The sequence below is a fragment of the Melanerpes formicivorus genome, unplaced genomic scaffold, assembly GCF_026170545.1.
Source record: "Melanerpes formicivorus ecotype bairdi unplaced genomic scaffold, bMelFor1.0.p_v2 SCAF_210, whole genome shotgun sequence".
In the NCBI taxonomy this organism is placed as follows: domain Eukaryota; kingdom Metazoa; phylum Chordata; class Aves; order Piciformes; family Picidae; genus Melanerpes; species Melanerpes formicivorus.
In genome coordinates this window covers 72,590-100,522 of record NW_027142562.1, presented here as the reverse complement: position 1 = coordinate 100,522, position 27,933 = coordinate 72,590, and the positions used below count along the sequence as shown (strand labels likewise).

The 27,933-nt window shown below is 64.2% G+C and overlaps 1 protein-coding gene across 1 annotated transcript; it reads right to left on the bottom strand.

The window, feature by feature from the left end:
- Positions 1 to 2,357: 2,357 nt before the first annotated feature.
- On the bottom strand, positions 2,358 to 27,933 carry LOC137457927 (hydrocephalus-inducing protein homolog). Its single transcript, XM_068169675.1, has 27 exons — positions 27,916 to 27,933; positions 27,463 to 27,631; positions 25,790 to 25,960; positions 25,048 to 25,226; positions 24,422 to 24,565; positions 23,111 to 23,294; positions 22,547 to 22,688; positions 21,860 to 21,965; positions 20,637 to 21,161; positions 20,008 to 20,190; positions 19,541 to 19,743; positions 19,210 to 19,392; positions 18,882 to 19,001; positions 17,538 to 17,697; positions 17,254 to 17,426; positions 16,633 to 16,831; positions 15,931 to 16,030; positions 15,225 to 15,324; positions 13,982 to 14,150; positions 11,791 to 11,995; positions 11,189 to 11,427; positions 10,392 to 10,543; positions 9,031 to 9,223; positions 8,121 to 8,226; positions 7,271 to 7,534; positions 6,512 to 6,654; positions 2,358 to 2,582 (listed from the first exon to the last, which is right to left on the bottom strand). The coding sequence occupies exons 1-27, from the start codon at positions 27,931 to 27,933 to the stop codon at positions 2,412 to 2,414; spliced, it is 4,701 nt and encodes a 1,566-aa protein (XP_068025776.1). The 3' UTR covers positions 2,358 to 2,411.

Here is a 27,933-nt window from a genome sequence, read left to right as displayed (position 1 = left end):
CAACTTCCCTTTCACCCAACTTCCTCTTTGCTCTGGCAAATATCTGCTTGGCAGGTTCCAGCATGGATCACAGTGGTGTGCAGAGACCTGGGCAGGCTGAGAGCTGGGCACAGAGGAACCTAAGGAGGGTCAAGAAGGATGAGAGCAGAGTCCTGCAGCTGGGCAGGAAGAATCAACTGCAGCAGCACAGGTTGGGAGGGGATCTGCTGGAGAGCAGCCCCAAGGAGAAGGAGCTGGGAGTGCTGGTGGGCAGCAAGCTCTGCATGGCACAGCAATGTGCCCTGGGGGCCAAGAAGGCCAAGGGGGCCCTGGGCTGCATCCAGAGGAGTGTGGCCAGCACAGCCAGGGAGGTTCTCCTCCCCCTCTGCTCTGCCCTGCTGAGACCTCACCTGCAATATTGCATCCAGCTCTGGGCTGCCCAGCTCAGGAGGGACAGGGATCTGCTGGGAGAGAGTCTGAGGGAGGGCTGCAAGGCTGCTGAAGGGACTGCAGCACTGCCTGGGGAGGAGAGGCTGAGAGCCCTGGGGGTGGTTAGTCTGCAGAGGAGAAGGCTGAGAGGGATCTGATCAACGTCTATCAATAGCTGAGGGTCAGGAAGGAAGGGACAGGGACAGGCTCTGCTCAGTTGTGCCCTGGGATAGGACAAGAGGCAATGGATGGAAACTGCAGCACAGGAGGTTCCAGCTCAACATGAGTAGGAACTTCCTCACTGTGAGGGTCCCAGAGGCCTGGAGCAGGCTGCCCAGAGAGGTTGTGGAGTCTCCTTCTCTGGAGCCTTCCCAGCCCTGTCTGGATGTGTTCCTGTGTGACCTGTGCTGGATTCTCTGCTCCTGCTCTGGCAGGGGGCTTGGACTGGCAGATCTCCAGAGGTCCCTTCCAACCCCTAGCATCCTGTGAGCTTGTGATCCTTGGCCCCTCACCCAGCAGCAGAGGCAGGGAATGTATCTCCCAGAGAAAGGGAATATAAGATAATCACCAGCATCACTTTGAATTATAAAAGAGTGCAGACATTAGAGCTCCTGACTGGGGCAGGAGCAGAGTAACTTCCTTCCTTTCCATCTCTCACTGCAGGCCTTGAAAGGGGGAAGGATTTCTCTGTGCAAGGTGACAGAGCCTGGGCTGCACCCAAAGGCAGTGCCAAGCCCTGCCACCTGCCAGCCCTGCTGAGGAAATCATAGAATCATACAATCAGTGAGGTTGGAAAACACCTTTGAGATCATCAAGTCCAACCTGGCACCCAACACCTCCTGACAACTAAACCATGGCTCCAAGTGCCACATCCAATCCCCTCTTGAACACCTCCAGGGATGGGGACACCACCACCTCCCTGGGCAGCACAGCCCAGTGGCAAATTACTCTTTCTGGGAAGAACTTTCTCCTCACCTCCAGCCTAAACCTCCCCTGGCACAGCTTCAGACTGTGTCCTCTTGTTCTGCTGCTGGGTGCCAGGGAGAAGAGACCAACCCCCACCTGGCTACAACCTCCCTTCAGGGAGTTGGAGAGGGCAATGAGGTCTCCCCTGAGCCTCCTCTTCTCCAGGCTAAGCAACCCCAGCTCCCTCAGTCTCTCCTCATAGGGCTGTGCTCAAGGCCTCTCCCCAGCCTTGTTGCCCTTCTCTGGACACCTTCAAGTCTCTCAATGTCCTTTCTAACCTGAGGAGCCCAGAACTGGACACAGGACTCAAGGTGTGGCCTCAGCAGTGCTGAGCCCAGGGCACAATGACTTCCCTGCTCCTGCTGGCCACACTTCCTGATGCAGGCCAGGATGCCCTTGGCCTTCTTGGCCACCTGGGCACACTGCTGGCTCATGTTCAGGCAGCTGTCAATCAGCACCCCCAGGTCCCTCTCTGTTTGGCAGCTCTCAGCCACTCTGACCCCAGCCTGTAGCCCTGTATGGGGTTGCTGTGGCCAAAGTGCAGCCCCTGGCACTTGGACTTGTTGAATGCCATCCTGTTGGCCTCTGCCCATCTGTCCAGCTGGCAAGGCCCCTCTGCAGAGCCCTTCTGTCCTCTAACTGACCAACATCTGCCCCCAGCCTGGTGTCATCTGCAAATGTGCTGATGCCTGACTCAATGCCCTCATCCAGATCATCAATGAAGATGTTAAAGAGGATGGGGCCCAGCACTGATCCCTGGGGGGCACCACTGGTGCCTGGCTGCCAGCTGGCTGTGGCACCATTCACCACCACCCTCTCTCCCTTCAGCTTTGAGTTTGCTACCAGGAGGGCAGTCACTCTAGAGGGAATCCTTCCTCTCTCTACAGTGTTCACATCGTTAGCGTTACCAAGGTGTTGGGGAAGGGATTCCCCACCGGATCCCCGAGCCCAAACAAATGAGAACGAAGTTTATTAACCTTTGGGGCAGGGAAATTATGATGAATAAAATGAATTAATTCCTTCTGTCATCCTGCCTCTCAACCCTGAGGAGCCTTATCTTCTGAATTGGAGGCAGAGGAAGGCTTCCCCAGCTCCTCTGGGGGCAGCTGGAGCTCAGCGCCGGTGACAACAGCGCTGAGGAGAAGCTGCACCTCGCGGCTGCTGCCCTCCAGCACAGTGTGAGCTGGCTCTGCCTCTGGCTCCAGCACCTGCCAAGAGAAGAGGGAAGAGTCACTGAGCAGAGCCCAGAGAGCCAGGCTGAGCAGGGAGCCTCCAGCAGCAGCCACACCCAGGGGCCACCAAGGCCATCCCCAGGCCTCAGCCCCCAGAGAGGGCAGCAGGAGAGCCTACTGCTGGAGGCTGGGGGTCACCTGCTGGCCAAAGCCACCAGCGCTGCAAACACAGCCCTGGGGACTGCCCCTGGCTCCCAGGGCCTGACCTTGCTTTTCCTGGCCCCTAGAAAGCCAGCAGCCTCTCCTGCAGGAGTCAGTTTCCCTCCTGGAGCTCTGGGGCTGGAGCAGCCCAAGAAGGAGCAGCTCCAGCAGCTCCTTTTCCTTCCTGTCCTAGGAGCAAGGATTTCCCAGAGAGAAGTCTCCTGTGGGGCATCAGCCACGCTGCTGGGGGCTGGGAAAGGGCACTGGGGGCTGGGAACCAACTCCTTTGGGAAGTCTCTGGGTGCTGTCCCTCTGCTGGGCAAGAAGCTTTGGGGCCCAGGTCTGACAATGGCTCAGCAGCTGGGGCAGAGGCAGCAGCCAAGAGCAGTGTGTTGGACAAGCAGGAAAGGCAGAGCAGGAGCTGCTGCTGAGATCCCCCCAGCAGAGAGCCCACAGCCAACAGCAGAGGAGGGTTGGGTTGGGAAAGACCTGGATGCCTGTGGAGGCCAAGCATCAGCCCTGTTCTCCAGAAGCCTGGCCAGCTCTGCTGCCCTGCTTGGTGCAGACAAGGCTCAGAGCTCAGCCCCAAGGGGCCAGGGAGCTGCTCAGCACACACAGCAGAGTGCTGCTGCTGCTGCTCTGCACCCCAAAGCAAGCAGCAGGGGCTTGAACTCCTTGGGAGTGCAAAGGCACTGAACCAGAGAGAGAGATCTGCCCTCCAGGGAATGGAGATCTGCTCAGTGCTGACCAACAGCTCAAGTGGAGGGCAGGGGGTGGGAGGCAAGGGGCTGGAGCCAGACTCTGCTCAGTGGTGCCCAGGGACAGACAAGGGGCAATGGGCACAAACTGGCACCCAGGAGGAGAAGAGGCTTTGGGGTGAGGGTGCTGGAGGCCTGGAGCAGGCTGCCCAGAGGGGTTGTGCAATCTCCTTCTCTGCACAGCTCCCCACCCCCCCGGCCCCTGTGCTGCTGGGCAAGCTGCTGGGGGTGCCCTGCTTGAGCAGGGGCTTGGACTGGGTGAGCTCCAGAGGGCCCTTCCAAGCTGCAGCAGGCTGGGCAAATGTGTTCAAAACTGTGAGCTCCCACCCAACACAGGCTGCAACACTTCAGCTCTTGGCTTAGGCTTTGCCTGTGGCCAAAGCCTCTCTTGTCAGAGACTTCCCCACCTTGGCTGAGCCCTCAGAGCCCCCAGCAGCCTCCTCCCCTCTCACACACTCTGCTGCTTCCCCTCAGGGATGGAGTCACTGCCAGGAGGAAGAGCAGCTCTTGGCCAGCAGAGAGGGAGATCTGCTGCCAGCAGCAGCTCCTCTTGGGGCAGCTCAGGGAGCTTTGGCTGCTGTGCTTCTCACCTTCTTCTTGAGAGGCCAGCTGGCACCTGGGGCCTTGGTGGTATCCACCCACTTGAGGGTGCCCAGGCGGTCGTCCCAGTCAGGGACCTCCTCTGGGGGCAGCTGGAAGCAGATCCTGGACAGGAGACACCTCACAGGGTGCCTCTGGAAGGTGACCTCCACTGCTGACTGCAAGGTGACTGTAACATCTTTGGCACAGCCAGCATGCAGGTGCCCCACCTAGGGAGAAGCAGAGAGCCAAGACCAACCTGGGATCACTGCCAAGGCCAGGCAGGCTGTGGGGGTGGGGAGCAGCAGTGCCAGGAGCAGCTCTGTGAGGAGAGGCTGAAAGCCCTGGGGCTGTTGAGCCTGGAGAAGAGCAGCCCCAGAGAGGTTCTCTCAAAGCTTAGCAAGAGCTAAAGGGGAGGGCACAAGAGGCTGGGGCCAGGCTCTGCTCAGTGGTGCCCAGGGACAGGACAAGGAGCAGTGGGCACAGACTGGACCCCAGGAGGTTCCATGTGAAGAGGAGGAGAAAGTTGTTTGGTGTGAGGGTGCTGGAGGCCTGGAGCAGGCTGCCCAGAGAGGTTGTGGAGTCTGCTGGTGTGGAGAGCTTCCAACCCCCCCTGGGCACTGTGCTGCTGGGCAAGCTGCTGTGGGTGCCCTGCTGGAGCAGGGGCTTGGACTGATGATGCCCAGAGGTCCCTTCCAACCCCAGCATGCTGGGACTGTGTGAAACTGCATCTGACTGAGTATTCATCTGGGCTTTGCTAGGGAGGAACAGCACCACAGGATGCCACCTCCCACAGCATGGAGCCTCTTCTGGCCCCAGCAAACCAGGGAGGGCATCTCCTGGGTGGCACTGAAAGGAGCTCTCACTGCTCCCTGGTGGCTCCCCAGTAGCTCCTGGGAAGCTGCCAGGAAGGGGCTGGGCAGCAGGGGGGCAGAGACAGCCAGGCAGGGGCTGGGCAGCAGGGGGGCAGAGACAGCCAGGCAGGGGCTGGGCAGCAGGGGGGCAGAGACAGCCAGGCAGGGGGTGGGCAGCAGGGGGGCAGAGACAGCCAGGCAGAGGGTGGGCAGCAGGGGGGCAGAGACAGCCAGGCAGGGGCTGGGCAGCAGGGGGGCAGAGACAGCCAGGCAGGGGGTGAGCAGCAGGGGGGCAGAGACAGCCAGGCAGGGGGGTGAGCAGCAGAGGGGCAGAGACAGCCAGGCAGGGGCTGGGCAGCAGGGGGGCAGAGACAGCCAGGCAGGGGGTGAGCAGCAGGGGGGCAGAGACAGCCAGGCAGGGGGTGAGCAGCAGAGGGGCAGAGACAGCCAGGCAGGGGGTGAGCAGCAGAGGGGCAGAGACAGCCAGGCAGGGGGTGGGCAGCAGGGGGGCAGAGACAGCCAGGCAGAGGGTGGGCAGCAGGGGGGCAGAGACAGCCAGGCAGGGGGTGAGCAGCAGAGGGGCAGAGACAGCCAGGCAGGGGGTGAGCAGCAGAGGGGCAGAGACAGCCAGGCAGGGGCTGGGCAGCAGGGGGGCAGAGACAGCCAGGCAGGGGCTGGGCAGCAGGGGGGCAGAGACAGCCAGGCAGGGGCTGGGCAGCAGGGGGGCAGAGACAGCCAGGCAGGGGGTGAGCAGCAGGGGGGCAGAGACAGCCAGGCAGGGGCTGGGCAGCAGGGGGGCAGAGACAGCCAGGCAGGGGCTGGGCAGCAGGGGGGCAGAGACAGCCAGGCAGGGGGTGGGCAGCAGGGGGGCAGAGACAGCCAGGCAGGGGCTGGGCAGCAGGGGGGCAGAGACAGCCAGGCAGGGGGTGGGCAGCAGGGGGACAGAGACAGCCAGGCAGGGGCTGGGCAGCAGGGGGGCAGAGACAGCCAGGCAGGGGGTGGGCAGCAGGGGGGCAGAGACAGCCAGGCAGGGGCTGGGCAGCAGAGGGGCAGAGACAGCCAGGCAGGGGCTGGGCAGCAGGGGGGCAGAGACAGCCAGGCAGGGGCTGGGCAGCAGGGGGGCAGAGACAGCCAGGCAGGGGCTGGGCAGCAGGGGGGCAGAGACAGCCAGGCAGGGGCTGGGCAGCAGGGGGGCAGAGACAGCCAGGCAGGGGGTGGGCAGCAGGGGGGCAGAGACAGCCAGGCAGGGGCTGGGCAGCAGAGGGGCAGAGACAGCCAGGCAGGGGCTGGGCAGCAGGGGGGCAGAGACAGCCAGGCAGGGGCTGGGCAGCAGGGGGGCAGAGACAGCCAGGCAGGGGGTGGGCAGCAGGGGGGCAGAGACAGCCAGGCAGGGGGTGGGCAGCAGGGGGGCAGAGACAGCCAGGCAGGGGCTGGGCAGCAGGGGGGCAGAGACAGCCAGGCAGGGGGTGGGCAGCAGGGGGGCAGAGACAGCCAGGCAGGGGGTGGGCAGCAGGGGGGCAGAGACAGCCAGGCAGGGGCTGGGCAGCAGGGGGGCAGAGACAGCCAGGCTCACCTGGGGGCAGAAGTGGAAGGGGGCCTCAGGCAGCCACTGGAAGCGCAGGGCCTGCTCCCTGCTGCGGTTGGTGAGGCTGAAGGTCACGGAGCAGGGGGTGCCCAGGGCACAGGCCCCAAACTGGATGTGGTGCCCTGGGGCAGCTGTTGGCAGGGAGAGAGAAAGGTCTCAGTGTGCAGGCAGACCCAGCTGCCCCCTTACCCCACAGACACTCAGGGCTCTGCCTTCTCCAAGCCTTCCTTCCTCTGGCACCTGCAGCCCAGGACGTGGCTGGGCCTGGGCTGTGAGCTCAGGGGGCAGCTCCTGGGCAGACTTTCACCCTCTGCACCCCCAAGGCCTTCTCTGCAGGGCTGCTCTGGGCCCAGCATGGAGCCCTGAGGGACACCCCTCGTCCCCAGTCTCCATCTGGACATTGCTGATCACTGCCCTCTGGCTGTGAGCAATTCCTTAGCCAGCAGCAGTCCACCCCCAGAGGACACAGAGGATCAGCTGTGCTCTGCACAGCACCCCGGGGGCTGGCAGGCCTCCTTGCAGAGGTCCTCAGCCCAAAGCTGCTCTCTGGGAGCCCTCCCTGCTGGCCTGCAAGCTCCTGCCTGGGCAGGCCAGCTTCCCTGGGGCTGCCAAGCAAGGCTGCTCTGCAGGCTCCAGCAGGGGACAGCAGCTGGCTGCTAAATCTGGGCCAGCCCTGCGCCGGCACAGCCTGAGCCCAGCCCTGGAGATTCCTGTGCCCTGCTCCGGCCTGGCAGCCTCTCCTCTTACCCTCCAGGCTGTCCTCCTCCAGGCTGCTCTCAGGGAGGTTCTCCTCCTCCCTGTCTGCCACCAGCCCCTGGATGTTGTCCAGGCTGAAGTCCTCCTGGCAGCCTGCCCCCAGCAGCCTGATGGTGCTGGCCCCAGCAGGGTTGTCCAGCACTGCCAGCTGCAGCTTCCCTTCCAGGCGTTGGGGCAGGCTGGCTCTGAAGAGCACCTCCAGTTCTGCTGCCTGCCCACACTGCAGGAGCAGGGAAGCAGTGTGGAGCTTCCTCTCTGCACAGAGATGGACAGCAGGGACAGGTGAGGCACTGCAAACATTGCCATGCTGCACAAGAGGGAGCCCAGCTTCAAGCCCAGCTGCCTCTAGGCACAGCCTGCCTCACCAATGCTCCCAGACCTTCCTCCCAGGCTCACAAGGCTGGGACCCCAGCAGCAATCTCCCTGCTGCTTGCCCTCAGCTCAGCTCAGCACTCAGCTCTGGCTCAAGCTGCAGCCAGCCAGCTCCTGCCTTCAGCAGAGCTGACCCAGAGAGTGCCTTGGGCTTTGGCTGGCTGGCTGTGGGCTCAGGGGCTGCCTCCTGCCAGGCTGGGGACTCCCCACCTGCAGCAGCAGAGAGCTCAGATGCTCCACTGAGGTGCTGACAGCCCCCCAGGACTCAAGCCCCCATGTCCAGAGGAAGAGAAACACTTCCCAGAGCTTGCCAGAAGGAAAGCAACCCTGCAGAGAGTCCCTCTGCAAGAGCCCAGAGAGCCCCAGGACACAGCCCAGGGCCAGCAGCTGGTTGCTGCTTGGCCAAGCCAGCAGCAGGAGAGGAATTCTCCCTGGGGGGGTGAGCACATCTCATGCTCCAGGACTTCACCTTCTCCAGCAGAGTCCTCCATGCCCACAGCCTGGTAGAGGCACTTGGTGCTGGGCCTGGCTTTCAAGAAGAAAGCTCCCTCCTCATCCAGCAGGTCCAGCAGCACCTGGGAAAAGAGCAGGAGCACACTGGGGTGGGCACAGCATGGCCCAGGGCCTGAGCCCACGCTGCTGCTGTCCCACCACAGGGAGCCCAGGGTGCTGCCCCCCTTCCAACACAGCTCTGAGCACAAGGCTGGAGTGAAACCAGACCAAAGCCAAGGCTCCACAGCCCCTGGGAGCTGATGGAAACAGCAGCAGGCAGGACAGGAGGGCCCAAAGTGAGGAGCACAAGGGGACTAAGCCACAAGTGAGGCTCAGCAGAGCCTGGTAAAGCAGGAGCAGAGCCAAGCCAGTGCCAGCAGGACAGGAGGATGACCTCCAGCCCAGCCAAAAGGGGAGAAGGGAGCCTGGGGAAGCCCTGCCCCTCCAAAGCCTCTCTCAGAGGAACTCCCTTCCTGGCAAGCAGAAGGCAGCCAGGGGCTTCCAGCAGACTTTCTGAGGCCCCTTCCCAGGCTGTTCCCTGAGGCAGGGAGCAAGGAAGCAGCACAAGCCCCAGGGCTGGCTCAGGAGCGGCAAGGCCAGCAGCAGCCGAGGCCAAGGAGAGGAGGACACAAGGGAAGGGCTGAGGGCACCTTCCTGGAGGCAGCTGCTGGCAACAGGCCTCTGCCCACTGCTTTGCCACAGCAGAGGCTCAGGAGGTCGTCCTCCTGCCACAGAGGGGCTCTGAGCACAAGCCAAGGCTTTCCTTTGGGCTCCAAGGGCACCTGCAGAGCCGTGGGGCACCTGCCCACCCCCCCGGCTGCGCTGGGCCCTCTCCTCCCCAGCAGCAGCCTTGTTCCCCGAGCAGAGTTCCCTCAGCAGCTGCTCACCTGGGCAGGGACAGGGCCAGAGTTCTGCAGGACCAGGGGCAGCTTCTCCCAGGCCCCCAGGGGCAGCTTCCTGAAGAGCAGCAGGGGGTTCCCTCTCCTGTCCCTCCGCGCCGGGCGCAGGACCCTCACCTCCGGCACCTTCCCCTCGCCGCTGACCTCGAAGCTCAGGCTCTGTGCTCTGCCTGCTGCAGGGCTGCAGGAGAGGGGCAGCAGAGCCATTGCTCACTTGGCAAGCAGGGAGGCCAGGGCCAGCTGCTGCCCTTGCCCTGCCTGGGGCTCCTGGCCCCCAGGACACAGCTCCCCCTGGCTCCTCTCCTCCCGCAGCAGGAGCGGAGCGGCAGGAAGTGGCCAAGCCAGAGGCACAACTCAGTGACCCCAGCAGGGAGCTGATCTCCAAGGAGCTGCTCCTCAGGGCAGCAAGCTGCTGGACCTGGCCCCAGCTCAGCCACTCAAGGGCTGGGCCAGGGCAGGGCAGGCCCAGGCCACACAGGGGGCCCAGGGCAGAGGAGCTGAGCTCTGTCAGAGGGGAGCCAATGGCTCCTTCAGCACCAGAGCTCTTCGTGCCCCCCAGGAGATCCAGCAGATCACCTCCTCAGCACAGCAGCAAGGAGGCAGCAAGGGCAGCTGCCTCGGGGCACAGAGCCACTGCAGCCAATCCTTTGTCCTTGGCAAGCTCCAGCTCAGCTGGAGCTGCACAGCTCCACTGCTGCCCGAGTCCCCCACCCCCTGCTGGCTCCTCGGGCTCACAGAAGCCTGCAATGCTTTGCCTTGGAAGGGACCTTGGAAGCTCATCCAGCCCAAGCCCCTGCAGGCAGCAGGGACAGCTGCAGCTCCAGCAGCTTGCTGAGAGCCACAACCAACCTGAGCTGCAGTGGTGCTGAGCAGGGGGCAGCTCCCACCTCTCTGGGCAGCCTGGGTCAATGTCCCACTGCCCTCACAGTCCCTGCTGCAGGCTGCAGCAGGACATTGCCTTCCCTGCTCTGCTGGAGCTCAGAGCCACAGCTGCTGATTTCCCTGCAGCATCCCTGTGGGCAGCAGAGGCTGAGAGCCCTGGGGCTGCTGAGCCTGGAGAAGAGCAGCCCCAGAGGGGATCTTGAGTGGGAGGCTGCTGGAGCCCTGCAGCAGGCTGCCCAGAGAGCCTGGGGAGTCTCCTCTGCAGAGAGTCCAACCCCCCCTGCACCCTGGGGTCCTGGGCAAGCTGCTGTGGGGGCCCTGCTCAGGCAGGGGGGTTGGGCTGGCTGAGCCCCAGAGGTCCCTTCCAAACCCCTCCCTGCTGGGGTGCTAAGCACTCTGCCCAAGGCCACTCCAAGAGCCAGAAGCCGTCAGGAAGCTCCCTCCCAAGCTCTCCTGAGGTGACTTACCTTCTCTGAGCATCAAGGCAGGCCTCAAAGGTGCACTGGTACCTCTGCACCTTCTGTGGGCTGAAGGTGACAGTGGCAAAGGCCTGGGAGCAGCTGGGCACACACAGCTGGGCAGGATCCACCTGGAACACCTGGCCAGGGCGGCTCTTCAGCTTGGGGAGCCAAGAGAAGGGTGTTAGGAGGAAGCTCCTCCCCAGGTGCTGCTGACTCAGCCATGCATGGATGAGGAGGAGCAGCCCCAGGCAGCCTGGCCCCCTGCCTGTTGCCTTGGACAGGCTCCTTCCATCTCAGGGGGGTAACCCCAAGCAGGGCTGAGCCAGGGGGCTGCCAGCAAGCCCAAACCATGGCCCTCAGCACCACAGCTCCACAGCTTTGAAACCCCCCTGCAGATGCCTTGGGCAGCCTGGGCCAGGCCTTGACAAGCCTCCAGGGGAGGAAATTGCTCCTCGTGTCCAACCTAACCCTCCCCTGGCACAACCTGAGGCCATGGCCTCTTGTCCCAGCACTTGCTCCCTGGGAGAAGAGGCTGAGCCCCCCCCAAAAGGCTCTGCTGGGAGCCCTGGCTCAAAGTTGAGGGCAAGCTCCTCCTCTCTCTGTGCTTCCAGGAGAGGCTCACAAGGCCCCAGCTCTCCCCCCAAGCACCCAGGGGCCTTGAGCTAAAGCCTTGCCTGGGACACGCTGAATGCAGCCCAGCTGTCAGCTGAGCTGGCCTAGCCTGGGCAAGAGGAAGCCATGAGGCTGGGGAAGAGGGCAGCTGTCAGGCAGGCTGCAGAGTGCCCAAGGCCTCCTGTCCCTACCTTCCTGGGGCTGGCTTTGATGGAGAGCAGCACATCACAGGGGACTCTGTTCCTGTTGCAGATGCTGAAGCGCGCCGTGGCCCGCTGCCCCACCAGCACGTCAGGGAAGAGGAACTTCCTCTGGTCGGTGAGGAACACTCCCTGCTGCTCCTGCCCTCTCTGCAGGCCTGGGCAGAGGTTGCTGCTGCTGCAGATCTGGTGCCCCTCAAAGATGGCCTCGATGTCATCGACCACGAAGGCTGCGAGCGGAGCAGAGCAGAGGGAGGGCTGAGCAAGGAGAAGCTTCCTGCTGAGCTGCCCCTGGGGCCCCCTGGGGGCCTCTCCCGCCCTTGGAGAAGCCCTTTCTGCCCAGGCAGCTGCCAAAGCCAGCCCTGGCTAGGGGAGCTGCCTGTCAGGAGGGAGCTCAGGCACCCTGAGCACCAAAGGCTTTCTTCTGCTCCTTCCATGCAGCCCTCCCAGCCTCTCCCACTGCTGGAGCTGACAAGAACCTGCGAGGAGGCTGAGAGGGGAGCTCGGGCTCAGGCTGGCTGCTCTCTGCCAGGACTGAGGTTGGGTGCTGAGCAGCAGCAGCCTGGCCCCAGGGAGCTGTGGGCAGCACCTACCTGGAAGGCAGGACTCGGCCAGCAGGGTGTAGGGGATGCCAAGAGGGTTGTCCCTGGGGTCCCTGTGGCTGATGTCGATGAGCAGCTGCTCCTGGCACGGCCCTGGCGGCCCCGCGGCGCAATCCACTCTCACCAGCTGCTGCTCCCCAGCAAGGATGCAGCCAAAGGCAGGGGACACAGTGAACATGCCCAGGGTGAGGCCAGCCTGCAGAGAGAGAGCCAGCAGAGGCTGATGGCCAACAGCCTCCCCCTCAGCCTCCCAGCAAGGAGGACTCCAGGCCTCGGCCTGCAGCTGGGCCCAGGGCAGGCAGGGAGGACTCCGTGGCCCAGAGCACAGCCCAGGAGGGGAGAAAGAAGCCAAGCAGAGGTGCAGGCCCAGCATGCAGAGCGTGTCCCACGCCATGGGGACAAGCCCCCAGCCTGGGCACAGTGTGGAGGAGCCTGTGCTGGCCAGCAGCAGCCACTCACCTGCCTGCAGCTCAGCCTGGCTGCAGCAGAGGTTCCCTCCAAGCTCTGCCTCCGCTGGGCCTGGGAGGACTTCCTTTGGGGTGCACCAGAGGGGAGAGCAGAGAACATCCCTCAGGCTGAGCTCCTCCTGCCCCCCTGCAAAGCCAAAGCTTCCTCCCCCTGCAGGAAAGTCCTCCTGCTCTTCATGCCCCCTGCACCACCTGTGCCTGCAGCTGATGGACAGATGGGCTCCAGCCCCAGGGCCAGGAGGATCCCCAGGAGGATCCTGGGGCCTCTTTCTACACCCTGCTCACAAGCCAGCTGCACAGGCAGGCAATAAGCCAGGGCTCACAGGAGATGGACTTGCTTGGCTGGAAGGGACCTTGCAGATCAGCCAGTCCAGCCCTGAGCCCAGCACTACCAGGGCACCACTGTTCCATGGCCCTCAGCAGCAGCTTTGAAAGCCCTCCAGGGACAGGGACAGGGACTCCACCACTGGCCTGGGCAGCCTGGGCCAGGCCTTGACAACCTTCCAGGGGAAGAAGTTCTTCCTCATGGCCGCCCTAACCCTCCCCTGGCACAACCTGAGGCCTTTTCCTCTTCTCCTGTCGCTTGGGAGAAATCACCAAGCCCCACCTGGCTCCAAGCAGCTCCCTGCAGGGAGTTGGAGAGAGCCAGAAGGGCTCCCCTGAGCCTCCTCTTCTCCAGGCTGAAGCCCTCCCCCAGCTCCCTCAGCTGCTCCTCACAGCCCATGTGCTCCAGGCCCCTCAGCAGCCCTCTTGCCCTGCTCTGGCCACACTCCAGCCCCTCAATGGCCTGGGAGCCAGGAAGCCAAAGCCGAGGCCAGGAGGCACAGCGCAGCCTGGTTGTGTGTCCTGCCTGCCACAGCCCAGCCCTGCTGTGGGGCCCCCTCCAGCAGGAAGGCTGCTGCAGGCCTTCTCTCACCCTTTCTCTGTGGGCTCAGCTGCCCCCTGGTCTGCTCTGCAGATGAGGAACTGGAAGGGCAGGAGGCCTGTGTTGTGCAGCAGGAAGCTGCAGGCTCTCCTGGTGCCGCTGGCCATGGCCCCGCAGTCGAGCAGCGCCGCAGGGCTGATGCTGTACTGGCTGAGCACAGCTCTGGCTGAGAGCCTCACTGGGATGCTGGCCATGGGCTCCCCTCCTGCACGCAGGCTGGGCTCCAGCACCTGCAAGCAGAGAGCGGCCTCTGTCCTGGCAGCACAGCCCAGCCGCCCAGCAACTCCTGCCCTGCTTTGGAGGCCTCCTCCAGAGCTGCATTTCCAGCCTCTCTGCCCAGCCTGGAAGGCCTTGGAAGAGTCATTGCTCAACCTCCCTGCAGGCCCTCAGCAGCTGCTCAGCTGAGCAGCACCACAGCAGGTGCTCCAGAGCCCCAGACAGCCTGCCCTGCAACGCTCCCAGGGATGGGGCAGCTACCCCCTCTCTGCCCAGCCTGGGCCAGGCTCTCTCCCCCCTCAGTGTCAAACATTTCCTCCTGCTCCTCCTCTCCAGCCTCAATCTCCCTCTTCTACTTCCAAAGCATCAGCCCTGGGCAAAAGTCTGGCCCCAGCTTTCTTCCTGGCCCCTCCAGGCCCTGGCAGGGAGGAAGGAGCACAGCTGCTTTCTGAAAGCCTTTGCTGTGCACAGAGGAGAGAAGAATCCCCAGCTGAAGCTCTCCTTCCAGCAGAGCCATGTCCTCCTGCCCCCCTCAGCCCGGCTGTGCTCACCCTGCCCGCCCCAGGCAGCTCACCTGGCACAGCAGCACGGCTTTGTCCTCAATGCTGAGCTCCCTCTGAGGGTGGAAGAGCAGCTGGACAGCGACAGGGCGCTCAGAGAGAGGCAGCAGGCCCTGCTGGGGCTGCACAGTGAAGTGGGAGGCCAGGTCCTGGGTGCTGGGGCCTGCGGGACGCAGCCTGAACCTGGGCAGGGAAGGAAGGAGGAAGGGAGGAAAAGATCTCTGCAGTGAGCAGCCCAGGGGCCAACAGCACAGCCAGCACTGGGCATGGCACCAGTGACAAGCAACAAAAGGCAAGAGGCCAGCCCCAGCTCCTGGCAGAGCCAGGCAGTGCTGAGTGCTGCCAGCTGCCCTCCACCCCCAGGCTTTTCATCCTGCTCTAAAGAGTCTCCTGAAGAGAAAGGACTTGGCCCTGGAAGGAGGGCAACAGAGCTCAGCAGGGACTGGCCTCGACTTCAGGGGCACAGAACCCTGGAACCCAGCATGGAGGGGTTGGAAGGGACCTCTGGGCATCATCAGTCCAAGCCCCTGCTCCAGCAGGGCACCCACAGCAGCTTGCCCAGCAGCACAGTGCCCAGGGGGGGTTGGAAGCTCTCCACACCAGCAGACTCCACAACCTCTCTGGGCAGCCTGCTCCAGGCCTCCAGCACCCTCACACCAAACAACTTTCTCCTCCTCTTCACATGCAACCTCCTGGGCTCCACTTTGTGCCCACTGCCCCTTGTCCTGTCCCAGGGCACCACTGAGCAGAGCCTGGCCCCAGCCTCTTGCCCCCCACAGCTCCTTTGTCTCTTGCTGAGCATTGCTCAGCTCCCCTCTGGGGCTGCTCTTCTCCAGGCTCTCAGCCCCAGGGCTCTCAGCCTTTGCTCCTCACAGAGCTGCTCCAGGCCCCTCAGCATCTCTCTAGTCTCTGCTGGACTCTCCCCAGCAGTTCCCAGTCTCTCCTGAACTGGGGAGCCCAGAGCTGGAGCCAGGACTCCAGATGTGCTCTCCCTAGGGCAGAGGAAAGGCAGAGGAGAATGTCCCCTGACCTGCTGGCCACACTCTTCTTCCTGCACCACAGAGCCCAGGGGCTGGGTCTCTCCTTCTGCTGCCTGCTGAGCTGTGAGCAACTGGGCTGTGGCTGGAGCCTGGAGCTCAGGACAGTGCCAGTGCCCACCCCCAGCAGGGCAACAGCCTCCAGCCATGCAGAGCAGCAGACTGCAGGCCTGGGCAGGTGGTGGCCCCAGGCACTCCCAGAGCAGGCAGCTGGACCAACCTGTATGCAAGCTTGCACTGCCCTTGGTTCCTCAGGGTCAGCACTTGCTTGGCACTCCCCAGGACGTTCAGGACTCCAAAGTCCAGGCAGCCCTCTGCACCTGCAGGACACCCCCAGAGCGAGGGAGGGAATGGGGAGGAGACAAACATTTGGAGATCTCAGCTGGGACCAAGCCCTGCTCAGCAACTTGCCAGCCTTGCAACTTTGCCCTGGCTCCTTTGCTGCCCTTTCTCTTCTTCTTGAGAGAGGAGCTGCAGGGCTTGGCAGCCAAGGAGCTCAGCCTCCACCTCCCTGCTTCCAAGCACAGATCCAACCACTTGATGTGCTGTGCTGAGCCCTCAGCAGCTGCCAGCTGCTTCTGCACACCCCTGCTGCTCCAAAGCCCCCACATCAAACCAACAGGAAGGGGCACACTTCAAGGGCCAGAGATGAGAGAGGCAAAGCTCTGTGTGGCCTGACAGGGCTTTACTCCACACAGCTGGCAAGAGGCCTGTGTCATGGATCCGTGCCAGGCTTGCACTGCTGTCCCCTCCCATCCCCTCCCCTCCCATCCCCTCCCCTCCCATCCCATCCCCTCCCCTCCCATCCCATCCCCTCCCATCCCCACTCCCATCCCCTCCCCTCCCCACTCCCCTCCCCTCCCCTCCCCCCTTGCCAAGGCCATGCAATCCATCTGAACTCCTCTGCTCTGGGGCCAGCCACTGACCTTCAGGCAGGGTGATGTTCAGAGCAACTTCGTAGGCCTCGGCCAGGACCTGGATGTTCTCCACCTGCACCACACCCTGGACATTTTCTGCATCTGAAACCTGAGGCACCAAGAAACAAACCCTGCTGGAGTCCTTCTCCTCAGTGTTTCTGGCAGGCACCACCTGAGGAGCTCTTGTCTCCAGCAGCTGTGTGTAAAGCCCCTGGGAGGCACCCACAAGGTGTCCCAGAGCAGGTGGCAATGACACCCAACTCTCTCTCTCAGCACACAGCAGCCTCCCTGCAAGGCAGCCTCTCAACCACAGGCAGCAAAACCCAGGCAGAGATTTCTTTGCTCTGCCTTAAGAGCCTGAGCAGGAGACTCCACAAGCTCTCTGGGCAGCCAGCTGCAGGGCTCCAGCAGCCTCACCACACAGATGCTGGAACCTCCTGGCTTCTGCTTTCTGCCCATTGCCCCTCGGCCTGTTGCTGGGCACTACTGCCAAAGCCTGGCCCCAGCCTCTTGCCCCCCACCCTTCAGCCCTTGCTCAGCACTGAGAGCTTGCCAAGCAGCATCCTCCAGCCAGGGGCTCTTGCTGCTAAGGGCCCAGGCAAGGTGGGGACAAAGGCATCTGCTGAGGGCTCCTCCTTGGGCCTTCAGGCACAGGCTGCAGGGCCCAGAGCACTCTGCCCAGCGCTGCCAGGCAGGGCCCTGCGCCCTCACCTCCAAGCGGATCTTCTTCTCCACGCTCAGAGGCTTGCTGGCCCTGAAGCACAGCTGCACGGCCAGCTCCGAGCGGGGCCCGACCGTGCCCTGGCTCTGCGACACCCAGAAGCTCTGGCCGAGGCTCTCCAGCCCGCTGAGCCTCCAGGCCACCGGCAGGGGGCAGCTGTTCCGCAGCAGCAGCATCCTGCTCTGCTCCCTGCAGAGACACCAAGGCTCCGTGCCAGCTGCTGGGGGGCACAGCGGCAGCCCTGCCGCCGGCAGCAGCCCTCCCCACGGCGCTGAAACCAGCCTTCGGGCTCGGCGCTTTGCCACAAGCCCCAGAGGCCAGGCCCTGGGGCAGAGCCGGCTGGCAGAAGGGGATGCCACGGGAGGCAGAGCCAGAGCAGCTCCTCCGCTCCCTCTGCACCAGCAGGGGAGATGCAAATGCAGCGGGGCAGCAGCGCTGGGGGCTGCCCTGGCACCTCCAAGGCAGCAAGGAAGGCTGAGCAAGAGGCTGGCAAGTGCTGGCAGCCAGAGGGCTGCTGGCCAGGCTCCCATCTCAGCAGCCACACGGCAAGGGGAGGGGAAGGCAAGTTGCAGCAGAGCCACCCCCGGCACAGTGCCCCTGGCCTGACTGACCTGTGCAGAAGCACCCTGGCGAAATGCAGCTGCCTGGGGCTGACCTCCAGCTTCACCTGCACCCCCTGGCAGCACAGCTGGAAGACCACTGGCTCTGGGTTGTCCTTGATGCGGCAGATGAGGCTGTCCTCCACCAGGCCAACTGCAGTGGGGTAGGCCCAGACGCTCAGCTCCTGGCCCCAGCCCCGCAAAGAGAAACACAGAAGAGCCTCCAGTGAGCAGGAGCAACGGCTCCTGGGCTCTGCTGCTGCTGCTGCTGCTGCTCCCACCTGCCTGGCCCCTACCTGCTTCTCATGAGGCTGCAGCTTCATGCTGGCAGGCTCCAAGAGGAAGGTGCCCCTGCTGCCACCCCGCTCCCAGGAGAAGTGCACCTCTGCCTCCCAGGGGCTGACGTTGCGGATGGAGAGCTGCTCGCGGTTGCCAGCCTGCAGCACAGCCTTGGACCTGGCCACAGAAGGGGCAAAGGCTGCAGGGCAGCTCCAACAAGCAGCCTCAGAGAAAGCCTCACCTCCAGGGGCACTTTGCATGCTGCCTGCCTTCATTCCCAGCTTCCCTCAGTGCCCAGCCCACACTTGCTGCCTCCATCCCAGAGCTGTGCACAGGCCACCTCCAGAGGCCTTCTGCACACCAGGACCCCAAAGGTGCCTGCACAAAGAGCAGCACAGCAGGCACCTGGCTTCCTCCCCTCCTCTGCTGGCTTGCCTTCCCTGCAGGCTTCCCAGAAAGGCTGGGACAGGAGGTTTGAAAGAGCTCAGCTCCTCTCTTCCACAGCAGCCAGGAGACTGCCTTGGCCCAGCTCCTGGCTGAGCCTGAGGCTGAGGGGGGGATTCCCAAGAGGAGTCCCAGCGTTAACAAATGCCTCTTGGCTCGGGGCTGGGACAGAGTGTGGAGAGAAAAGGGCAAAAAGGGCAATTCCTCAGCCTGGCCAAATCCTCTCCTGGCTTTTAAACACTTGGAACTGCACTTCCCTGGGGGGTCCAAATGCCACCAGCTCTCCAGAGCCCCCCTGCAGACAAAACTTCATTCCTAACCCTGAAAGCAGGGAAAGAGGGAAGTGAAGAGCAGGAAGATGGCAGCAGCTCCAGGGACAAGACTCTGAGGCCAGACTTGATCCAGCAGTGAGGATCAGGGAAGTGGAAAGCCCATTTCTCCTGCTCTGCAGGTGTCTGTGTCCCCTGCTGACAGCTCCAACCATCCTGGCTTGCTGACACTGCAGAGTCATGGAGGCTCCACAAACCATCAGCAGAGAAAGCCTTCCCTTCAGGCTGCCCACAGAGCTCCCAGCACTTGAAATACCACCACAAAGCTGCTGAAGCTGAGATGGGGGCTGACAAGTGACCCCCAGCTGCCTTCAGGCTGCAGGCAGCACGTGGCTCTGGCCACCAAGGCAGCCCCCAGGCAGGAAGAGCAGCTCCATCCCTCCCCAGCTCCTCCAAGCCTCCTGTGCCTGCTAGGTGCTCAAGCTGCCAGAGCTGTGCTCCTCCAAAGCCACCAAAGCCCCAGCTCTCTGCCTGGGCCTGCCCTGAATCGTGCCCCTGGGAGCAGGTTCCTGAGAGCACAAGGTGCTGCAGATCCCTTCTCAACCCCCCCTGCATGCAAGCAGCACGGCCGGGCTGGGCAGCACCTACCGCTCCCTGGCCTTGCCACACAGCAGCGGCCCGAAGTGGAACACCCTGGTGCCCAGCACATACTCCTTGGAGAGGATGGCCTCAGCTGCCTTGCTCTGCCTGCAGCGAGGAAACACCTCCCTGGGCACAGGGAGTGAGGAGCTGTGAGATGCTCTGAGCACACCACCTGCTCCCAGAGCCCCCACTCTGAGCGCTGGCCGAGGCAGCAGCAGCGCTGCCCAGCTCCAAGCACAGCAAGAGCTGCTGGGGGGCTGAGGGGCTGAGGGGCAGAGTCTCAGCTCTGAGCTCAGGGGCAGCAGAGCGGGATGGCCCCAGGGGCCAGCCTTACCGTGGCTCCTGGCTGATGGTGGGGTACAGGCAGCTGCCCCTGCAGTGCAGCTGGTAGGGGCGCTTGGTGCCCAGCAGCTCAAAGTGCAGCCTCTGCTCAAAGCTGCCCAGCAGCGCCGAGCTGAAGTGGACCTGCAGCACCACCTGGCCCTGGGCAGGCACTACCCAGCGGTAGCTGCTGCTCCTGGCAGGGAAAGAGGAACCTTCAGGCACTGCTGAGGAGCAAAGGAGAGCAGGAGGAGCTGGGCACTTGCTGGGGGGGAGCTGGGCTCAGCAGCCTCCTTGGCAAGCTGGCCCTGAAGCAGAGGGATCCCTCCTCCCCCACGGCTCACCTGGCACAGCTCTCTGGGGCTGGCACAGTGCCCGTGGGCCTTCGGCCCTCCTCAGAGGGATGGATGGAGGCTACCGTGGCTGACCTGCGCAGAGCTCTCCTGCCATCCCCAGAGCTCCGCTTCCTCCTCACAGCTTCCTGGCTGCTGGAGGCTTTTGCCCCCCTCCAGTGGCCTCTGCCTGGGGCTCCCTGCTCCTCTGAGAACTTCACCCCAAAGGGAGAGAGCAAAGGGAAATGTGCCCTGAGAGCCAGCCCTGCAGGGGGGGCTCAGCAGAGCACAGGGGCAGCACCCCCTCAGGGGAGGCTCTCTCCCTCCCAGACTTGCCCTGTGCTCAGGGCAGAGAGCAGAGCTCTGTCTCTTCTGGACAGCCAGAAGGGATGGCTGCAGGCCTGGGGCCCTGGCACCTCTTCACTGCCCTTCCACTCTGAGCCTTTGCCACCCCCCCCGCCCCCAGCCAGCCCTGGCACCTTCACTGTGCGCACAGAAGCAGCCTCCTCTTCTGGCCCTGGGGCACCTTGTGGCAGGAGGACAAAGTGCTGGTCGGCCTCTGCCACAGGCAGCTCTCTCTTGGCTGGGTAGTGAGCCACAGAGTAGAAAGCAGTGGGGGGCAGGGGGGGCCCTGAGGGACCCAGGCCCAGCTCATCCAGGACCTAAGGCAGAAGAGCAAACCTCGGTCATGCTCCCGGCACCTCCATCCTCACCCCTCCTGAAAGACACTCAGCTGTTGGTCAGCTCTGATGGAGGGAGGTGGAGCACAGCCCCACCCCCAGCCCAGGCTGCTGGGCAGGCTCCAGAGCAGGGCCAGGGCCCACAGGGGGCACCTGCAGAGGAATCTCTGCTCTGAGTGGCTCAGCTGAAGGAAGCAGTGCCCTGGAGCTGGCCTGGCACCACCTTTCTCTCCAGACCGGGAGAGCAGCTGGCAGGCAGGAGGCCTGCACAGAGAGCACTCCCTGGCTGCCCCCAGCCAAGCCACAAGGCTGCTGTGGGGCAGCAGCAGCAGCCTGGGCAAGGCTCTGTGCCCTTGGCACCCGCTGGGACACAAGGCCCCAGGGCCCCCCCGGGGCAGGCTCCGGCGCTGAGCCTCGCGGGGCTCTACCTGCTCCGGCCTTGGCAGCCTCCTGCTCTCCAGGATGGTGCTCAGCACATCTGCACAGCTCAGCACCTCGATGTCTAGGCAGGGCACCCCGACTGCCTGGCCGCCGCCTGCCCCTGCTGCACCTTCCCCTTCCAGCTGGGCCAGCTTGCGCTCCCCCAGCCTCTTCTGGAGCTCCTTTCTAGACTTCTGCCTCCTGAGGCGGGGGGAAGGCTGCTGCTGGCCTGCTGGCTGCAGCACCCCCGGCTCTGCAGGGACACCCTGCACCCTGTCCCAGCAGGACAAGAGATGAGCCACATGCTGCCGTGACGCCTCGTAGCTCTGGAACCGCAGGGCCAAGCTCTGCTCGCTCTGCTCCCCTGAGCAGCTGTCTGCCAGGCCCAGCTTGCTCTGCTGCTCTTCTTCTTCCCTGCCAGGTGCAGCAGAGGCTGAGCACTCCTGGGCAGAGCCCTTCTCGGTCCTCCTCTTGGGGATGCTCTGCTGCCTGCCGGGGGCCTCCTTGCTGCTGCCGCTCGATGTCTTTGTGCTCTGGGCAGGAGGAGCAGGAGAAAGCCATCAGCATTTCCAAGCTGCAGGACACTGAAGATCTTGGCAAGAGCAGCCCAAGCCTCACCCCAGACCTGTGCTAGGTGCTCTACAAATCCCAGGCCAGAAGGCAGCTGGCACCCACTGGAGCTCCACTGAAACCCAAGGCCTCGGCGCCAGACCCACGAGGAGGCAGCAACTGAGGAGCTGCTCCAAGCCCAGCAGGGAACTCCAGAGGCCTCCTTCCTCCTGGGCAGGCCCTGGGGCTCCTTTCTGGGCTGCTCAGCACCCCTGACTCTTTGGCAAGAGACACCTGGGCCCTGCTGCTGGCCCTGCTGCTCTCTCCTGCCAGACAGGCAGGAGCAGACCTCACTTCCCAGAGGGGACCTTGCTCAGGGCTGCAGGGCACAGGCAGGGCAGGGAGAAACGCTGGAGCAAAGCCATCCAGGCCTTCTCAGGGCATGCCTGCAGTTGTGTGGAGCCAGGACTCAGAGGCAGCCTGATCCCAGAAGAGCAGCTCAGCCACAGGGCCGTGGCAAAGCCCCCAGGGAAGCAGCAGCAGCAGCAGCAGCAGCTGCTGTCTCCCAGCACAGCCCCAAGCAGGAGCAGACTGCCCAGCAGGGCCTGGGGCTGCTGGGCTCTCAGCAGTGCTGCAGCTCAGCAGCAAGGTGCCCAGGGCTCTTGCTCACACAGCCACCCACCTGCCTGACCAGGCTTCTCTTCCCTTTGCCTTTGCCCTGCTGCTCCAGCTCCTCTGCCTCCTTGCAGCGCTGCTGCTGCTCCTGCTGCTCTCTAGCCAGCTGCAGCCTGCAGCGAGGCAAAGGGAAAAGAGCTCTTGAGAGTCACCACCACAGCCCTGGGCTTCCTCAGCCCTTCTCCCTGGGCACAGCCTGCTCCTTCCAGAGCACAGTCACAACACCCAGAGGCTGCAGGAGCTCCCCTCCTGCAAAACAGGAGTCCTGCTGGAGCCCAGCTGTGACCCAGGCAAACCTCTGCTCTCTGGCCTCACACAGCTGTGCCTCACACAGCCCCACAGCACACCCCCCCTGCTTGGGGGAGGGAGGGCTGAAGGGGATGGAACCGAGGCCACGAACTCAGAGAGCCTCCGAAGGGCGAGGGCAAGGCAAGCACAGAGCCCAGCTGCCTGCAGCAGGCTCTGAGCCCGAGGCCTCGGCACCAGCAGGAGCAGGAGATGTTCTCAGCCCCCAGCAGGAAGCTCTCTCCTCTGCCGGCAGCCAGGCAGGGGGAAGGCACCACCCCTGTGCCGCTCGGCATCGCCACTTTGGGGCTCTCCTCCGGACCCCCCCCGAGCTCAGCCCAGCTCCCCAGAGCAGGGACACCTCTCCGGGAGCCTGTGCTGGGCAGCTCCCCACAGAAGGCTTACAGACCTCTGCTTCCTCTGCCGCTGGAGCTGCCGGATCCTGCTCTCCAGCTGAGCTTGCTGCTGCTGCGGGAGGGCAGCAAACTCCTCCTCCCCCAGCTCCCAGAGCAGGGCTTCCTCCCTCCTGGCTGCAGCTTCCTGCTCCCGGCCTGCAGCAGGGGTCAGAGGAGAGAGCATCAGCAGAGCTGTGCTGGGGGAGCCGAGAGGAGCCCCAGCCCAGCCCCCTGCCGGCAGCTAGCAGGGAGCTCCCAGCCCTGCTCCCAGCTCCAGAGCCCCAAGCTAGCGCCAGGCTGGCAGCTCCTCTGCCTTGCTGGGCTCAGGCCCCAGCGTGGGGCACAGCTGGCTGCTGCTCAGACACTGAGCCCCAGCAGCCTGCACTTGGGCCCCAGCTTCAGTGCTGCAGCCTGAGAGAAGTCTCCCAGCCTCAGCCCTGCTGTGCTGGCAGCAGGAAGGAGGCTGAAGGCTTCCTACAAACACCTCTCCCCAGCTGTGCTGCTGAGCCAGCTCCACCTGGGCAGGGCTGAGGGCTGAGGGGAGAAGCCTTGGGAGGCAGGGAGATGAGGAGCCTCACCTGCCCGCTCCTCTGCAGCTGCCTGCCTGGCTTGCCAAGAGCCATAGTCCTGCAGCAGGTTGACAAAGTAGATGTGGGGTCGGTTTCCCACAGCCTGGAGCAGGCAGAGGAGGGCAGAGAGCGTGCTGCCTGCACAGAGGCTCTGCAGGCCATCAAACACCACTCCCTGGCAGCAGTCCCTCAGCTGTGGAGAAAGGCCAAGACAAAATCAGCTGTGCCCTGCCTGCAGCTCTGGGCCACTGGGTGAAGCCCCTTGGCAGAGGGCAGCAAGCAGCTGTCCCCAGCTCTGAGCTGTCCCCAGGGCCCTGCCAGCTGCTGGCATCTGCAGCTTCCCCCAAGGAGAAGAGAGCAGAATAGAACAGACCAGGCTGGAAGAGACCTTCAAGGTCATCACGTCCAGCCCCTCACCCAACACCACCTAATCAACCAACCCATGGCACCCAGCACCCTATCAAGTCTCCTCCTGAACAGCTCCAGGGATGGGGACTCCACCACCTCCCTGGGCAGCCCATTCCAATGGGCAATCACTCTCTCTGTGTAGAACCTCCAGCCTGAACCTCCCCTGGCACAGCCTGAGACTGTGTCCTCTTGTTCTGCTGCTGGGTGCCTGGGAGAAGAGACCAACCCCCACCTGGCTACAACCTCCCTTCAGGGAGTTGCAGAGAGCAAGAAGGTCTCCCCTGAGCCTCCTCTTCTCCAGGCTAAGCAACCCCAGCTCCCTCAGCCTCTCCTCACAGGGCTGTGCTCCAGACCCCTCCCCAGCTTTCTTGCCCTTCTCTGGACACCTTCCAGCAGCTCAACCTCCTTCCTAACCTGAGGGGCCCAGAACTGGACACAGGACTCAAGGTGTGGCCTAACCAGTGCAGTGTACAGGGGCACAATGACCTCCCTGCTCCTGCTGGCCACACTCTTCCTGATGCAGGCCAGGATGCCCTTGGCCCTCTTGGCCTTCTGGGCACACTGCAGGCTCATGTTCAGCCTAACATCAACCAGCACCCCCAGGTCCCTCTCTGCCTGGCTGCTCTCAGCCACTCTGACCCCAGCCTGTAGGACTGCCTGGGGTTGCTGTGGCCACTGTGCAGCACCTGGCACTTGGATGTGTTCAATCTCCTGCCCTTGGACTCTGCCCATCTGCCCAGCCTGTCCAGGTCCCTCTGCAGAGCCTCTCTGCCCTCCAGCAGATCAACTCCTGCCCCCAGCTGGGTGTCATCCCCAAATGTACTGAGCCCAGGAGCCCTCCAACAGCAGGACTCCTCCTCCTCTCCCAGCCCTCTCCAGCAGGAAGCTCTCCTTCCCCCCCTGGCCACGCACCTGCAGCCTCTCGGAGAGGATGGCCACCAGCAGCTCCTGGGGCAGCACACAGCTCCCCAGGCCCAGCTCTGCCACGCCGCTGCCCCTGGGGCTGAGCCGCAGCTGTGCCGGAGGCGCCGAGACCAGAGGAGAGCCAGAGGAGCCCTGGGGGTTGAACAGCAGCACACTGAACATCCCCAGAGCAGAAAGCCCCCTGGGAACCCCCTGAGCAATCCCAGCTGCTGGCCTTGGAGCTCTCACTAGCAAGAAACTCCAAGGCAAGCGTGGGCCAGAGGCTGCAGGGGACAAGCCTGCAGAGCACAGCCCTTGAGCAGCAGCCCCCAGCGCTGGCAGCAGCCCACAGCACAGGAAGGACAAGCAGGAGCTCAGGCCCAGGCAGCGTGGGGCCAGGAAGGGTCCTGCTGGGCCAGCCTGACCTTCAGCTGCCCAGGGCAGTGCTGCAGTCCCCACCCCTGAGGCGCTGGAAAGCCACAGAGATGGGGTGCTGCGGGACAGGGTGCAGTGCTGAGCTGGCAGTGCTGGCTCAGCAGCTGCATTTGATCCTCCTTCAGCCCTGCCCCAGGCAACACAGCTCCCAAAGGGAAGGGAAAGGGCCCTGGCATCAGCCAGCGCAGGCCAGGCCTCACCTGGGAGCCTGAGGACTCTGCTGCAAGCTGTCTCACCACAGACATCTTCCTCTGGCCTGCCCCAGCTCTGGCCTGGCCTGGTGAGCTGAGGGAGTGCTGGCTGCCTCTGTCCCCAGAGCTGGGCTGGCTCAGGCTGCGGCTGAGCCTGGCCTTGGAGTAGCGTCGCCACCCCGGGGAGCCTGCAGAGGGCACAGAGGACTCAGGGGGCTGCTGTGGGGAGCAGCCAGGCACCTTCCAGAGCAGTGGGCACCCTGGCAGGGACAGTGCATTTGCAAGCCACAGAGCTCTGGATGCACTGCCCAACCTCTGCTGCCCATCTCCATGGAGCTAAGAGCTCCACGGGAGACAACCCCAGCAGGGAGCCAGAGCCTTCTTCCTGCCAGCAGCTTTCAGGCCAGGCAGCTTCCCAGCTGAGCACTGCAAAAGCAGCCCAAGCAGAGCCCAGCTGGTGGCCACAAGGGCCAGGCTGGAGCTAGCAGGCAAGAGAACAGCTCCCAGGAAGATGCTGGGGGCTGCCCCAGCCCCAGCAAAGGAAGCTGGGCAGAGGAGGCAGAGTGCCCCTGCCCGAGCCCTCGGGCTGCAGCCTGAGTGCCCAGAGAGGCTCTCGGAAGGGCTCTGCCCCGCTCCGTGCCGCAGCCCTGCTCCCCAAGCCCCCCGGGGCCGTGCCACTGCTCTGGAGCCGGCAGAGGCGCAGCCCCGGGGGCTCCCGCAGCGCCGCTCCGGGCCCAGCCTGGCTCCTTACGGCCATCCTGTGGCTGCTGCGGGCTCTGCTGGCTGCCGGCGCTGCACAGCTCCCGGGCTCGCCGCCCTGCCGCGCTGCTCCCGGCCGCCACGGCCTCGCTCACCACAGCGTCCAGGGACAGGCAGGCGGCGCCGTAGTGCTTGGCCAGGGCGGCCGCTGCCGACGTCTTGCCTGCAGAGAGAGGGAGGCTGCTTGGGGACCCCTGCGGCCGCAGGGCTTGCCGGGGACAGGCTCTGCCAGGCCCCCACGCAGCTGAGGGCTGCAGCCCACCTCAAGCCTGCGCCCAGGCTGCCGCTTCCAGCCCTGTGCCAGCACCGCTCGGACCCTGCCCTGCCCTGGGCTGCTTGCCCTTGCCTCGGGCAGCAGCTGGGCACAGCTCGGGGCTGGGGAGCGCTCCGCAAGGCAACGTGGAGCACGGCAGCCACCGTGAGGCCATGCGGCCATGGGGACAGGCTCACCCTCCTGGGGGGAACGAGAGCCCAGCTGCCTGGACACAGGAGGAGCCACAGCCCTGGCAGCAGCTGCTGAGGGCCTGGGGCCAGCCCGGCAGAGCCGTGCCTCACCTCCCGGCACCTCAGCCGCTCAAGCCAGCGCCATGGGCCGCCAGGACACATCTCCCCTGCTTCCCCCCTCCTCACAGCCCAGGCTGCAGCTCAGCTACCTGCCAGGGGTGCCCCATGGACGATGACCACGATGCCCCTGCCCTGTGGGGCTGCAGCTCCTTCGGCAGACGCAGCGCTGCCCAGGGCCAGGACCCTATGGACTGGGCTGGCCTGCGGCTCTTCTGAGGCCTCCCTGGTGCCAGTGGTGCTTTGCTGATGCTCTGCTGTGCACACACAGGTACAAGAGTCAGCCTCCTGCCCTCCTGTCATCCTCCTCATCCTCACCAGCCCCTCGGCTCCCGGCAGAGGAGACTCTGCTCAAGCCAATGGCACACCCATGGGCTCGCCCTGCCCTTCCTCTCAAGCCTGTGCAGATCAGGCTCTGCCCTGGATGCTGCTCCAGGTGCCCACAAGTGGATGGGCTGGCAGAAAGAGGAGAGCAGAGCATGCAGCAACACCCAAATGGACTGAAGCCCGGTCTCCTGCCATGAGCTGCCCACATGGCCCTCATGGGAGCGTGGTGCCAAGCTTGCTGAGCAAGAAGGGCAAAGCCAGAAAGGAGCATCTGAGACAGTCCCAAGGCAGAGGCTCCATCTGGGGCTCCTCCAGGAGCTGGGTGCTTGAGGAATGGCACTGCAGCAGATGTGGCTGGGCTCTGAGTTCCCCAGAACAGCCCTCAGGAGGTCACCCAGAGCCTCCTCAGCTTGCAGTGCCAGAGAGGACAGCAGCGGTGCTGCCCTGCCTAGCACAGCTTCCCCATCACCCTGATCCCAGCAGCTGCTGGGGCAAAGCTGAGGCTCATTTGGCAAAGCTGAGGCAAATTGCCCAGGCCTTTCACTTGGCCCTGCTCCCCCCTGCCAGGAGCCATCCTCATTGCTTCCCCAGGCAGGGCAGATAGGAGCTGGCTTTGGTTGCACTGCTGGCTGTGCCAAGCCACAGTTTCACCAGGGCCTTGCTCCACCCAGCTGGGGCATGAGGACTGCTGGACCCCCAGAGAATGAGGCCCTGGAGAGCTGGGGGCTGGGCTCCCTGCTGAGCCCCCACTCAGGACAGCCGAGAGCAAAGCCTCACCCTCGTCCTGGGCTGTGGGCTGCTCAGGCTTGGCCTTGGCCTGCTGGTCCTGCAGCCTTTTCTGGCCCCGAGACAGCTGCAGCAGCTCTGGAGGCAGCTGCTCCCCCGGGGCACGAGGAGGCAGCAGCAAGGTGCTGCGGCAGTCGAAGCCTTCCAGCGCCCTCAGGATCTGTGCATGGGGAGGAGAAACCACCCCTGGGAGGCACTGCTGGAGCTCCAGCCCGGCCTGGCCACGGCCACAGCCACAGCCCCAGCCACCCCCAGCCCCAGCCCCAGTCCCAGCCCCAGCCATAGCCCCAGCCCCAGCCCCAGCCCCAGCCACCCCCAGCCCCAGCCCCAGCCCCGGCCAGCTTCCCCCTCTTGCCTTCCTCACAACTGCAGGACCAGCCAAGCCCCTCCACAGCCTGCCAGCAGAAGAGGCTAACTCTGAACCACCACCCCCCCAGGCTGTGCCCTGCCTCCTGTCTCCAT

Coding starts and splice junctions, on each gene's coding strand:
- LOC137457927 (XM_068169675.1), bottom strand. Junction 7,535..8,120: donor GGAGGACTCTGCTGGAGAAG/GTGAAGTCCTGG, acceptor ATCTCTGTGCAG/AGAGGAAGCTCCACACTGCT. Junction 2,583..6,511: donor CCTTCCACTTCTGCCCCCAG/GTGAGCCTGGCT, acceptor TTCTCTTGGCAG/GTGCTGGAGCCAGAGGCAGA.